General features: G+C 51.9%; 1 protein-coding gene across 2 annotated transcripts in view; it reads left to right on the forward strand.

Annotated features, from left to right (window-relative positions):
• ADCY2 (adenylate cyclase 2) overlaps positions 1–14,251 on the forward strand; it is a 206,147-nt gene that overhangs the window by 114,703 nt on the left and 77,193 nt on the right. For both annotated transcript variants that reach the window (XM_075540813.1, XM_075540814.1), the window contains exons 5-8: positions 9,821–9,969; positions 11,833–11,944; positions 13,216–13,343; positions 13,898–14,056. In XM_075540813.1, the coding sequence (XP_075396928.1) occupies positions 9,821–9,969; positions 11,833–11,944; positions 13,216–13,343; positions 13,898–14,056 (548 nt within the window). The remainder of the gene's footprint in view (positions 1–9,820; positions 9,970–11,832; positions 11,945–13,215; positions 13,344–13,897; positions 14,057–14,251) is intronic.

Below are 14,251 nucleotides of genomic sequence, written 5' to 3' on the forward strand. Positions count from 1 at the left end.
AATAAAAGGAGAGGCAAAAGAGAGAAAGAGGAAGACACAGACTGGGGCAATAGTGCCAAGCAAACTGACACCCACCCACCCACGCACAACTAAAATGCACAGAGTAAACAAAGGTGAGAACAGTAAAAAAAAACAAAGAAAGAAAGATAAGAAAACAACTAAAAAGGAGAACTAAATCTGTTGAGCCAGTGGTAGGAAATAGAGAAGAGCTTGAAGGAGAGGAGAAAAGAAGAAAGAGTGAAAGAAGAGCACAATGAAAGAAAAAAGAGAAGGAGAGAGAATTTTTTAAATTCCTAAAGAAATAGCTGACCCTGTGCTGTGCTGTGTGTAGCACTGACTCGTCCTGTGTGCAGCACTGTCTTAGGGGTCAGGCTGCCCACTGGGAGGACAGGGTTGCCCTAGGCCGAGTGTAGGGGCCTGGGTCCCAGCAGTGGTATGTGAAAGGAATGAGAGGGAGCAGAGAGAATCAAACAAGCTAAGAGAGAGGTGAAGAGAGCAAAGACAGAAAGAGGAGAGAAAGAAAAAGAGAATAAAGAGAAAGAAGGAAATAAACCCAACTGAGTTCACTAAGATTGGCTGTGATGGTAAAGAGGGAGGAGAGAGAGAAGGAGAAATAAAGAATAAAGAGATAGGTGATTCCTGATTGCTCGGATGTGGGGCCAGAGGGGTTTAGACCCTGCCCCAAAATGGCAGGTTGGTGTTGCCTTTTAATGCAGGGACCCAGTGGTGCTGGGCAGAATTGCCCTAGTTGATGAGATTGCCTTAGAGGTCTGACGGAGGTTCCTCAGCAGCGCATTTTAAGTGTTTGTCCCAGGCGCCTTGTGTGGTGTATGGCACTCCCATGGAGGGGGGCTGGAATTCCTCCGCTATTTGGGTTGATTTGCTCTAAACAGAGGGTAGTGACCTGGAAGCCAGTAGTGGCATATGATAGGACAGAGTGGGAGAGAAGAGGAGAAAGAGGGGGAAAGAACCCAAAAAAAGAGGCATAAAGAAGAAAGAGAGAAAATAAAACCCCAACATAAACCTGGGCTTGTTGAGACTGAGTACAGTGGGAAAGTTAGAAGGGCAGGTGAATATAGAGAGAAGAAATAGAGTAGTAGGTAAGGAAATAACTGAGACCTGATCACCTGTCTGTGAGGATGGAGGAGTTACAACTCTTCCTCAAGGTAGCCGGGTGGTGTACCCATTTGATGTAGGGTTCCACAGATGCTGTGTGGGATTACTTCAAAAGCAAGATCGCGCCCATGGCCTGGAGTCACTTGGGTGCTGGAGTCCGCTGCTGTACCTACCTTGATCTGTATATAGCACTGCATCAGGGGCTGGGAGGGGGGCATTGGGCTGTTCCCTCAGCCCCATCTAGGGCCCCAGGTCAGGCAGGGCATCCCCAGCTAGTGTAGAATCACTGAGAGGGAAGCTCGGCTTGTCCTATCTAGTCTGCTGGTGTTTATTAGATCAGAGGATTTTTTTTTTTAACCCTCCTGGACATCTAGAATAAAATCAAATGAAATTGTCTCTCACAGTCACTGGGCTGCAGCTCCTTGCTGTTTAAAACTGACACTTGCTACAGCGGGTCTTTGTTATGTCAAAAGCCACCAGGCCCTATAGCTGAGTTCTGGCATCCCTTAGCTAGGTTTCTTCTTATGCTGATTTATGTTAAGGGCCTCTGCCTATATGTTACTTGGAGCTGAGCAACCAGACTTGGGTTTGAGTTTTAAACCAATAATATATACTTCACCCTTTTAAAATTATTATTATGCTTGTGATGTGCTCCGATTTGGGGGCTGTCAGGCTGACCCCCAGAGGGGGAGATCCAGCTTATCAGGGGTGTTGTTTCCTTCTCGCCCAATTGGAACTAAATTTGCAACCTGGGCTCCCGACTTTCTGCCTATTTTCTCCCACACCACGACCTTCCTAAGGTAATAATATATTGTGTCCTTTCTACTCTAAATTATGGCTACCCACCACCACTCCCCTCGTCATGAGCTCAAGGCAGCCAACCCCCAGAGTGGGGTTCCCCTTGTGTCTGGGATTCTGTCCCCTCTCGGCCGTCTGCCTGCAGAAACTGCTGCTCCCAGCAAGGGCACAGCCGGCACCTGCCGGCTCGCCAAAGCTAGAGTGCTTTAAAGCGCTCTACGTTTACTCTGTGAGTGGAAATCCCACACAAATGGGGGATCAGGAGAAACCCTGGTACCCTAGTTCTAATTTCAGGACTCCACCTCCCCGTTTCCTTCGCCTTACCTCCCAATTTTCTGGTCTGGCAGCAGGAGCTCCAGACGGATGAGTCCTATCTGGTCACCTTTGTCTCCCCTCTGCCACATCTTTTTATCTCTTAACTGCTGCTCCACAAGCATTGACTATGGACCCAAGAGAGACAAAACCCTTGGCAACTTCAACCTTGTCTCCATTGATCATGATGTCACTCACTGGTCCAGTGGTGAGGATTTTGGTCTCCTTTACATGGAGTTGTAATCCACACTGAAGGGTGTAGTCCTTGATCTTCATCTGCAAGTGCTTCAGTTCCCTCACTTTCAGCAAGAAACACAGTGTGCCATCTGCTTGCCTCAGGTTGTTAATGTGCCTTCCTTCAGTTCTGGTGCTGCATTCATCTTCATATAATCCAGTTTCTTCCCCTAATCCATCGTGAAAAATAAAAAAGATGGAATCTTGAGTATATAGTAATAAACCCAAAACAAAATCATTTAATGATTTTTTCTGAACATCTTATTTCCTGTGACAATAGATGCCTTTCACAAACAAATGTCTCCTTCGATGGTCATGGCAAAACTACAAGTATCCCATGACTGGTTAAACTCAGAGGGGAAAACAGAATGTTTGGTTAGGGATGAGATGAAAAGGATTCCCCGAGGCCAGGCTGAGTTAGTAATGGGGTCACCTTGGAACAGGCTGGCATTAACCCAGTGTTTCCTAGTGTGATGAGCTGTTGGGGTCAGGGAAAGCTGTCCCCTTGCCTGTTTCCTGGGGCCTATCCAGGCTGCCCAGTGGGCTGGGAGTAGAAGCATAGCAGGTTATACCTGGGTTATACCTCCCCTGGGGCCACCCCCCTGGCGCGTGGCACAGCTCACGCTCACATCAGTGAAGAGCTTGAGCATTCCTGGAAGCCCTTGTTGGATAACTAATGGTGTGCAGTGGAGCATGTGTCTGCTGATCCTGGGCTTTCCTTTCATGGAAGAGCATTTAGAAGAGGGAGAAAGCCTCGTGTCTGCAGGCAGTGGCCACATTCGCTGCTCTGCAGTCACTGCACGCTGTCTGGCTCACCAGGCTGTCCAGAGCCAGGACCCCTGAAGGCAGTGAATGCACGCTGTGGCTCTTCTAGTCAGCTCTGTCCCTCCCACCACACGACCTGCTCCTGGTGGGCCTGGACAGGAGATGGTAGAGGGACACTGACATCAGATTAGGTTGTGAGTGTTTGTCAAAGAGCTTCATGGTGATCGCTCTCGAGCTGTGTGTAAAATGAACCCTCTCAGGAGCACTGTGTAAGTCTGGGTTGACTAGAGAAACAAATCCAGAGACACCCATGTGTGTAAGAGAGAGCTTTATATCAAAGAGCCATTGTACATGAAGAAAGCATCCCAGCCCAGTCCACATTAAGTCCATAAGTCCAATATTAACCCATATGTCCCATACCAATCCATAAATTCCACTTTAGACTCATGCAACACGTACAATGATGCCAAATGCAGGAAGATCACAGGCCCATGGGTAGAAAGTCTTGTGGATCCAGTGGTGTTGGAAGCATCTCAATGCTGGCATGGGTCTCCACATGGCTCTACGACTCTGGCTGGTATCTGCATGGCTCCGTGTGTCTTGTCAGCAGGAAGACAAAGCAGAGAGAGTGCTTGTCCTGCCTCCAGGAAGGAAGACATGAGTTCCCAGAATTCTCAGGAGAAGGCCATGCCCACACAGAAGCCTCATTGGCTACAATCTGATTGACAGGCTAGACTCCACCCCTTTGCTCAAGTTAACAGAAGATGATGTAATGTCCACAAGCAGGATGGAGTAGCTCACTACCAGTAAAAGCCAGGAGTAGAACCTGTCCTCTGGACCCAGAGATTCCAGTACAGTGAACCTCCTGGATCCAGGAGACAGCTGTAACACTGGTGGCATGGCAGAGAAACAGCAGAAGAACCAGGAACCAGAAACCTACCAGCCACTGTTGGGTTTCCTAGGCCAACCCAGTACAAGTGGGCTCCTAGGCCAAACTGTTATCCAGTACAATTGTGTGAAGACTCCAGCCTAGGAAAGCCTATGGTGACTCTGAGCCAGGGTCTGTTCCACAGTATGCAACAGCAGCAGTTGAACTCTCCGTACATGGAAGGAAACACCAGCCGGTCCTACTCTGTCCTCACGATGGTTCTGCTGGAGCCTGCTGCTGCAGCCACTGTGCCAGTCAGTCCATCCCATTGAGGGCCTCCTCTTTTCCACCGCCCCTCCACTCTATCAAGAATGACGTCCTTCTCCAGGGGCTGATCTCTTCTAATAACATGTCTGAAGTCTGTAAGACACACTCTCTCCATCCTCGCTTGTAAGGGACACTGGCTGTACCTCTAAGAGGAATCTGCTCTTTCTTCTGACAGTCATGGAATACTCAATATTCTTCTTTGCCCCATAATTCAGTTAGTCAATTTTTCTCCAGGCTTTTTAATCATTGTCTGGCACTTGCACACATCTGAGGACGATGAAAAAGCCAAGGCTTGCCTCAGGCACAGATTAGCATTTAAGGTGACATCTTACCTGTTTAGCAAGTTAAAGAGCCTTTTGTAGCAGACTTACCCAGTGCATTACATCATTCAGTGTTTCTTTTTCACTCTGCAGTGCATTGTAAACAGGGCATCTGGGACCTTGGACATTTCATTCATTCTCAGCCTTTGACTCATCCCTACCAGGAAAAACATCAGACTGGTTTTGATAGATTTATGGGAATTACCAGATATTTCTAGACAGTTGTGGTTCACGGGTGCACTCTGTCCATTCATCTGTTTTAAAGATTCTACTATCTCTAAGCCTCTGTGAGCTGGACAGGGGTCAGTAAAACTGAAGGAGAATTGATGCCTGGGGATTGAGGTACTGGCTAAGAATACTGAATATATCATTTACTTCCAGAAGAATAAACAAATCTGTCTTGGGAGATGTACAGACAGAATGCTCTTTGGACGTGAGGATGGAGAGTCATCATCTCACATACTTTGGACCTGTCAGGAGGATGGGGCTGAGAAGGCGGATGTCATGTTTGATGAAGTACAGCAACAGTGACAAAGAGGAAGACTCAATGGGAGCTAACAATGAAGACAAGGAAGAAAAGGCACCCTGTCATTGAGAGTGGTGATGCTGCTCAATGGCTCTGGGCGTGACTGGACTGCTATTGAAATGTCTGACATGCGATTGAACTGTTGAAATGCATGATATGCGATGGAGCTGACGGGTGACCTCAGACAAACCAGGGGTCCTTTCCTGTCATGGTCAGCCCCCAGCATTGGTGTTTGGCTCATTGGATGTTCATTCATTCACCTAGATGGGCAGCCTCCACCAGGCCCCTGACAGAAAGACCCCAGGGTCTCCCTCTTCTTAATCCCGCCACAGGCCACTGACACCATGTTGGCCGGGCAGTCAACTGCTAACTGGATTGTTTTCTACTCGGGTTCATGGATGTTCCACCTTCAGATATTTAACCGATGGTTTCTACTTTGCACATTTTGCAGGTGTCATGCGTTTTCAGTGATGGACGATGTCTTAGTCATCGAGTGTGGCTATAACAGAAATGCTCTGAGCCAATGGCTTTGATGAACAGAAAACTGCCCTTTCAAGTTTGGGGAGATGAGCTGTTCAAATTCAGGGGCTGGGTCCAAAGGAATCATGGTGCTGGAGAAGAACATTGAAAGCACCAGAGTCGGCTGCATTGGAAGAAGTACGGCCAGAGGGCTCCTTAGGGGCAAGGATGTTGAGACTTTGTCTCACACACTTTGGACATGTCAGGAGCGGCCAGTCCCTGGAGAAGCACATCATGTTTGCTAAAGTGGAGGGACAGTGACAAAGAGGAAGACCCTCAAGGAGGTGAACAGACACTGCAACCAAGGGCTCAGCATAGGAACCATGGTGAGGACGTCGCAGGACCAGTAGCTTCATTCTGTTGTGTGCAGGCTTGCGATGGGTAGAGCCGACTCTGACCCCGGACAACAGCAGGTGCAGGGGAGGTGCTCCCTCCTCCTTATCTCCCTCCTTGCAGCATCTGTAGCTCAGAGACCCCAGAAGCACCTTGGGCATCTTGGCATCCTCAGACCAATCTCTGTGTGGGATCCTGGGACCAAGGCCTGGCTCCACTCCTGAACCATTGTGGTAGTTACATAATCTGTTGTCAATTTGAGACTTAAGAGTGAAGGGGTGAGGTTTAGCCTATCAATCAGTCTCAGCTTGATGACCTCATTTGGAGGTGCTAAGGAGATAAACAACTCGCTGGAGGCGGGCACACCCTGAGTCCCTGGGAGACATTGCTGTTGACAGGCCACATGGAGAGAGGCTGATGGAGCCAGAGCCCTGGAGCTGAGGAGCCACGTGGAGATCCACGCCTGCACTGAGATACTTATAATGCCACTGGACCACAAGACTTTCCCCCCACTGGCCTGTGATCTTCCTGGATTTGGCATCATTGCATGTATTTCACGAGTCTGAAGAAGAATTTATAGATTGGTATCGGGCAAATGGGCTAATATCATACTTATGGACTTTATCTGGACTGGGCTGGGATGTTTTCTTAATGTACAATTACTCTTTACATAAAGTTATTTTCTAAGCACATTTGATGGTCCCTGAAGGCATGGAATTGGCTGCTTGAAGCTCACGCTTCGATAAAACCCATTGTCATCAAGTCCATGCTGGCTCCCAGGCACCCAGGAGGAAAGGTGAGGACCGCCCTGGGGTCTGTGAGGCTGTACGCCCGTGTAGGAGCACACAGCCTCATCTTTCTCCTACAAAGCAGCTGGTGCTTCCAAGTGCTGACCTGAGTCCACCCGCCAAAGAGTACCACACTGTGCCGGCAGCCAGGGCTGCCAGGCTCTTATTTATACTGCTGAACCTTCTAGTTACACAGCTGTACCTTCTAGTTACACAGCTGTACCTTCTAGTTACACAGCTACACCTTCTAGTTACACAGCTGTACCTTCTAGTTACACAGCTGAACCTTCTAGTTACACAGCTGTACCTTCTAGTTACACAGCTGACCTTCTAGTTACACAGCTGTACCTTCTACTTACACAGCTGTACCTTCTAGCTACACAGCTGTACCTTCTAGTTACACAGCTGTACCTTCTAGTTACACAGCTACACCTTCTAGTTACACAGCTGTACCTTCTAGTTACACAGCTGTACCTTCTAGTTACACAGCTGTACCTTCTAGCTACACAGCTGTACCTTCTAGTTACACAGCCGTACCTTCTACTCACACAGCTGTACCTTCTAGTTACACAGCTGTACCTTCTAGTTACACAGCTACACCTTCTAGTTACACAGCTGTACCTTCTAGTTACACAGCTGTACCTTCTAGTTACACAGCTGTACCTTCTAGTTACACAGCTGTACCTTCTAGCTACACAGCTGAACCTTCTACTCACACAGCTGAACCTTCTACTCACACAGCTGTACCTTCTAGTTACACAACTCTACCTTCTAGTTACACAGCTGTACCTTCTAGCTACACAGCTGTACCTTCTAGCTACACAGCTGTACCTTCTAGCTACACAGCTGTACCTTCTAGCTACACAGCTGTACCTTCTAGCTACACAGCTGTACCTTCTAGCTACACAGCTGTACCTTCTAGCTACACAGCTGTACCTTCTAGTTACACAGCTACACCTTCTAGTTACACAGCTGTACCTTCTAGTTACACAGCTGTACCTTCTAGCTACACAGCTGTACCTTCTAGCTACACAGCTGTACCTTCTAGTTACACAGCTGTACCTTCTAGTTACACAGCTGTACCTTCTACTCACACAACTCTACCTTCTAGTTACACAGCTGTACCTTCTAGTTACACAACTCTACCTTCTAGTTACACAGCTGAACCTTCTACTCACACAGCTGAACCTTCTACTCACACAGCTGTACCTTCTAGTTACACAGCTGTACCTTCTAGTTACACAGCTGTACCTTCTAGTTACACAGCTGTACCTTCTAGTTACACAGCTGTACCTTCTAGCTACACAGCTGTACCTTCTAGTTACACAGCTGTACCTTCTCATTACACAGCTGTACCTTCTCATTACACAACTGTACCTTGTAGTTAGACAGGTGTTCCTTCTGGAGAGATCAAGAACAATCCATACCTAAGCCACTAATGCAGGTGTCTACTATCACCGTGGAGACTGGTGCATCACAGGTGATGTGTGCACTGTCCCATGGTATTCCTGGAAGTGCCACTGACGTGAGACACATGTTGGGGTGACGGGTGTAGGGAGGTGCTGCTCTGTGTGCCACATCCCATTCTCTGCTCAGGATTTCCAAATGATTAAAACCCTAAGGGGTCCCCCTTCCTGTGGTAGTTACATAATCTGATGACAATTTCAGAATTCAGAGTGTGGGTGGAATCTGGCCGTTCAATCAGGAAATAGCCAATCTCTGTGGCACAGCCTTCTCCCGAGGATTCTGGGAACTCTTGTATTTCCTCCTGGGAAGCAGAAGACACTCTCTCTCTGCTCACTCCCTGTGAGAGACATCCCTGTGGAGAAGACACATGGAGAGAGGCTGATGGAGCCAGAGCTTCGGAGCTGGAGAACCCACTCTGGAGACCCCTGCCAGCACTGAGATACCCCTACTGCCCCTGAATCCACAAGACTTTCCACCCACTGGCTTGTGATCTTCCTGCATTTGGCGTCACTGCATGTGTTTTGTGAGTCTGAAGAGGACTTTATAGGTTGGTATCAGACATATGGACTAATATTGGACTTGTGGACTTGATCTGGACTGGGCTGGGATGTTTTCTCAATATTCAATTCCTCATATATAAAGCTCTTTCTTATACACATATGAGTGTCTATGAATTTGTTTCTCCAGTCAACCCAGACTGCCACACTGTCCGACATTATGGCACAGCTTGTGGGCCTCAACAGATGTCAGGGGCACTCGGCTGGCTTGGGGACCGTTCTGCTCTCCTGGTTGAGGAATGTGCACGACTGCTTGACTTTCTCAGGGCCAGAGAACACCAGCATTTCCTCTCTCAGACCGAGCACTGGGAGCTGGTGTTCCAATGTTAGGTCTGCTGACTAGCAACCTCTTCCTTCACAAATAATATCCCTGGGGAAGCAGCTGCCCCCACCCACGCCCCGTACCTAGAACTCAGTGAAACATAATGCCACACTGAAGCCTTAGAAAATGGGCTGGGGGTGGTGGGGGTGGTGTCATAATGTATTTCTACATTCGGTGTGAGAATGCACAGATGAGACCCTGAGGCCTTTTCATGGGGCCCTAATGGCATAGTGGCTATGCATTGGGCTGTGGACCTCAGGGTCAGCAGTTGGAAACCACGAGCCACTCCATGGGATAAAGATGAGACTACTCCTGTGGGGTGGGGAGAGGCAGTTCTTTCCTGTCCCGTGGGGTCTCTGTGAGCCCCAAATGACTTGATGGTGGTGAATCTGGCTCAGGCTGGTTTGTAAGTTTTCCATGAACTTTTTGAAGCACCGTCGTGTGTCACCTAGCAAATGCCCCGCCTCCCCGCCCAGCGTGGCCCCCTCCAGATGAGAGCTGTTTTCAAAGGGCCCTAGTCTCAGGTGGCGCAGGCCTGACCATCTTTCCGCTGGGGTCCTCTCCTTAGGAGCGGCTGCTCCTGTCCTTGCTGCCCGCCCACATCGCGATGGAGATGAAGGCTGAGATTATCCAGAGGCTGCAGGGCCCCAAGGCCGGCCAGGTGGAGAACACCAACAACTTCCACAACCTGTACGTCAAGAGGCACACCAACGTCAGGTACTCAGACCCGTGCACGCCTCATCACTCCCCCTGCCCACACGCACTCTGGCTTTGCGTGGGGAGGGAGAGAGCGCGAGCAGGCTCTTTGCTTCCTGGGATGGAGCTGCCCATGCTGGGGACCATGGAGACATCATTGTCTTGGGCATCTCTGGAGTTGTTGTGGGGTTGGTGGGGGGCAGGGGTGGTGGGGGGTACTGAAAGGGAGGCCAGTGGGCTCCCTTGGCGTGAGCACCAAAGAAACAAGATGAGCTTTCCTGGGCGGAGGCTCCAGGAAGACAGCATGTTGTAGGGCAGATGGGTTCTGCTCACATCAGGGATAGTGAGCATCTTGCCAACCATAGCCAGAGACTGGCGGGCACACTCATGACCTAACAGCGAGGCTTCCCCGAGGCTGGCATGGCCAAGCCAGCTTCCCAAGGAGCCCTTCCTGGATGCCGGGCCTGGGAACGGAGGATGAGGGCAGAGTCTGACTCTGACAGCAAGGCAGAGTGAGCCACGGTGCCCTCGTCAGCCCCATTCCTCGATCCCGTGCCCAGCACTGCTTCTTCCTCCACCCACTGGGTTCTCTTGAAGGGGTGGGTTCTTCTGAGCTGGTGTCTCAGGAGGCAGAGAACAGGGCACAGCTCCTCTTGGGGAGTGGGGAGTGGTAGTGGCCCCATACAGTGCAGTGTCCCTGCCAGAGACCAGAGGTCAAGTCTGACCTTACTTACAGGACAGTGGTGGGGCTTGAGGAGCTGGGTGGGAAACAGAGGCCTGCCTTCAGGCGGTTGGCACCTTGCTGCAGAGCCATGAAAGACAGCGTCTGCTCCCTCTTCAGGCTGTGAACAGTGACTTATACACACACACACACACACACACACACACACCTCCATGGACACCTGCCCTTTTGTGTAATGATTGATTGAACTCACCTCACAACGATTCCACAGCCACCTTGGGTGCTGCAGTGCAGCTTTGTAGCCATTAGAAGTCTGGGAGGCCACCTCCCTGCTCTGACTCCAGGAAAGGAATCGCCATGTGGCTGTGTAAATGCCCATGGGGAGGAGGAAGGTCTGAGGTGACACCACAGAACGGAAAGCCCCTGGCAGATCCAGTGGCAATATGAATCACTGAACATCTGTCCCTTCAGAGTGGACAGAACATGGAGACGAGCCAGCAGGTGGCTGCAGGAGGAGGTGGCCAGGGCCCTGAGGCCCTCCAGCGACCCCCACACAGGTGGCAGGCCTCGTGGCTCCTGGCTGGAGGCCTCAGTTTCCCCCATCTGGGCATCTCCATAGACTGGCGGGTGTTCTCACAACCTGGCTCCCCTCAGAGCCAGGAACCTGCACGCAGAGAACCTCCCCGCACACCCTGCCCGGGTGGGAGGGGCCCTGTGGCATGGGACCCAGAGGTGGGTCGGGTCGCTGGGCCGTCTCGGAGTCTGGGCTGGTGGTGAAGGCCTCAGGCCCCTTCTCACTGACTGCATTTTGGTGGGGAGCTTGTGCCACCCTGAAAGACATGTAAATTCCTAAGATGTGTTCGGGACCCTAAAGCCACTCGGCGTGTCATGTGGTCAGCCAGCACGGGGTGCCAAGGTCCTCCCATGAGTGACACCCACATGGCATCTCCACTGTGCAGCAGGGCAGGCATGAGCGGGAAAGAAGCCATAGGAGCACCTGGGGGGTCTCAGGGCTGAACCCGAAAGGAGTAAACGCGTGGTGGCTGGAGCTCAAGGCTCGTGCACACTCTGTCCAGAGGAATGACGTCCTCACGAAATATGAATGTGGTGTGTGCAGAAACCATGCATCCACAGGACACCCGTGCGTCCACCTCCATGGTGACGGTGGCCCTGGCGTCCCTGTCCCCCTGCTCTGTCCCCAGCATCCTGTACGCGGACATCGTGGGCTTCACACGGCTAGCCAGTGACTGCTCCCCGGGGGAGCTTGTCCACATGCTGAACGAGCTCTTCGGCAAGTTTGACCAGATCGCAAAGGTGAGTGAGTGCCCCCGCCCTCCTGTGTGTGGCCAGCCAAGGGCCAGCATTGTCCGCAGCTCGGCTCCTGGCCGCTCCCTAAGTAGCACGGGCAGGAGCGAGTCGTCCTAAGCAAACAGGCACCCACGTTTGAACAGGGGGGACATGAAGTGAAGCTCTCGGGGACTGATCCTGAGCTGGATACTATTGCCTGCCCAGTGGCATCCTAACTGCCGTCATGGCTAAAAAACTAGCCAGACACAGAGTAGCCATTTGGGAGGGCGCTTAGGGTGGGGCGGGGACACAGGAGTGCATGGTTGTTTGTCTTCTTGTCACCTTTGGTTTGTGATCAGGAATTTTCCCTGAGCACGTCACTGAGAGAGCCCCACCTTGATGGCCCCCTGACAGGACAGGAGCCCCACCTTGACACCCCCTGACAGGACAGGAGCCCCACCTTGACGCCCCCTGACAGGACAGAAGCCCTCAAAGGCGTCAGCAGATTTAGCATTCCACTTGCCTTGATGGCCTTTTTCCTCCAAACGTCTTCAGTTTGCATAAGCCTGGGATAGTGTCGGGGAAAGACGTCTGTTGTGCGCATCTGTGTGATTTTGCATCCGTGTATTTTAACAAGCATTTGCGAGCTGCTTAGGGAGATTGGGACCTGGTGGAGGACAGGCCTGGTGCACAGGCATGCAGCCAGTCCACTGTGATACAAACAGCCTGGTTAAGAAGCAAGGTGGGTTTATGGACTTTATCAGGAAAGGGTCCGTTTAAGGTCAGAATGAGGCTTCCAACGCCCTGTGGCCATGGCTCACACATTCAAGTCAGACTGAGGGAGGCCCGCTGGCTACAGCCTGCCCACCAGCCCACCCACCTGCCGGAGGCTGCCCTGGGCTCTGAGTCACAGCTCACTCACCCTCAGGTTGGGACTCCAATGGGGGGATCTCTGTCTGGGAGCGGACTGCCTGCGTGATGACCTGTGGCTCTTCCGTGGTGTTGTCTGCCTTAGGAGAGAAAGGTCGCCTTTGTTGGGCTCGCATGCATGCACATGCACATACACACACACACACACACACACACACACACACACACACACACACACACCGGCTTCCTTCTCCTCTCTGCACCTGTCCGCAATGCTCCGCTCTACACAAAGGGCGTGGGTGAGGGGGTGATTAAGGGGGACCTGCTGGGTCCCATGTCCCCCTCGTGGCCCACTGGCCAGCACCAGAGGGGTCTCTAGTGACACGGGTGCGTCCAGGGCCCGGGGTGGACACGTGCTCTTCCCGCAGGAGAACGAGTGCATGCGGATTAAGATCCTGGGGGACTGCTACTACTGCGTGTCTGGCCTGCCCATCTCCCTACCCAATCACGCCAAGAACTGTGTGAAGATGGGACTGGACATGTGTGAAGCCATCAAGTGAGTGCCCGTTGGGCCGTGTCACCACAGTGTCATGGGGCAGCACCCTGGGTCCTTCTGGGAAGGGATGGTTCTCTCGTGGTGGCCCCACCCCCACCCCTGTCCTCAGGAGGCTTTTGAAAGCGACATTGGTAAGTGACTTCCGTCCTAGGCTCTGGACTGTACTGGACAAGGCTTTTTAAGGCACCTGCCCCTTGTCACTCAAGAAGAGCCCCGGCAGAAACATTTTAACCTCGCAGCTGTGCTTCCATCCCTCGGGAGGCGGCAGCCCCTGCTGACCCCTCAGAGAGGCCACTCTCCCCTCATTAGTGGGCAGTGTCCATGGGACTTCACTGGGCAGAGGAGGCCTGGACTGTGCTGCATGTGGGGTAGGAGGGGCAGCTGTCCACAGGTGACTGGCCAGCTTGCCCAGCAGGGTGCTGGCTCCTGATTAGATGGGCAGTAGGTCTCTCTCTCTCTCTCTCTCTCTCTCTCTCTCTCCTGGGCCCAGAGGAGACTGAGGCCCCAGGCTGGGGTCTGGGCCTCAGGTCAGGGTGTCTCTTCCTTCTCCACAGGAAAGTGAGGGATGCCACGGGTGTGGACATCAACATGCGTGTGGGCGTGCACTCGGGGAACGTGCTGTGTGGCGTCATCGGGCTGCAGAAGTGGCAGTATGACGTCTGGTCCCACGATGTCACACTGGCCAACCACATGGAGGCCGGGGGCATCCCTGGGTACGCACGCAGCCGGGGCTCAGGGGTGATGTCATGGGGACCGACTGGGGTCTCTTTGGCAGTGATGTCAGGTGAGGAGGGTGCGTCAACAGGTTGGCGACGGACAGTTTGGGGGTCAGCAGCCTCTCACTGTCCCCGTGAGTGACACCGGGCTCACTTCGGTGGGTCCTGGTCAGTGACAGCTTGGTGCTCTCA

Source organism: Tenrec ecaudatus, chromosome 2 (assembly GCF_050624435.1).
Source record: "Tenrec ecaudatus isolate mTenEca1 chromosome 2, mTenEca1.hap1, whole genome shotgun sequence".
NCBI lineage: Eukaryota > Metazoa > Chordata > Mammalia > Afrosoricida > Tenrecidae > Tenrec > Tenrec ecaudatus.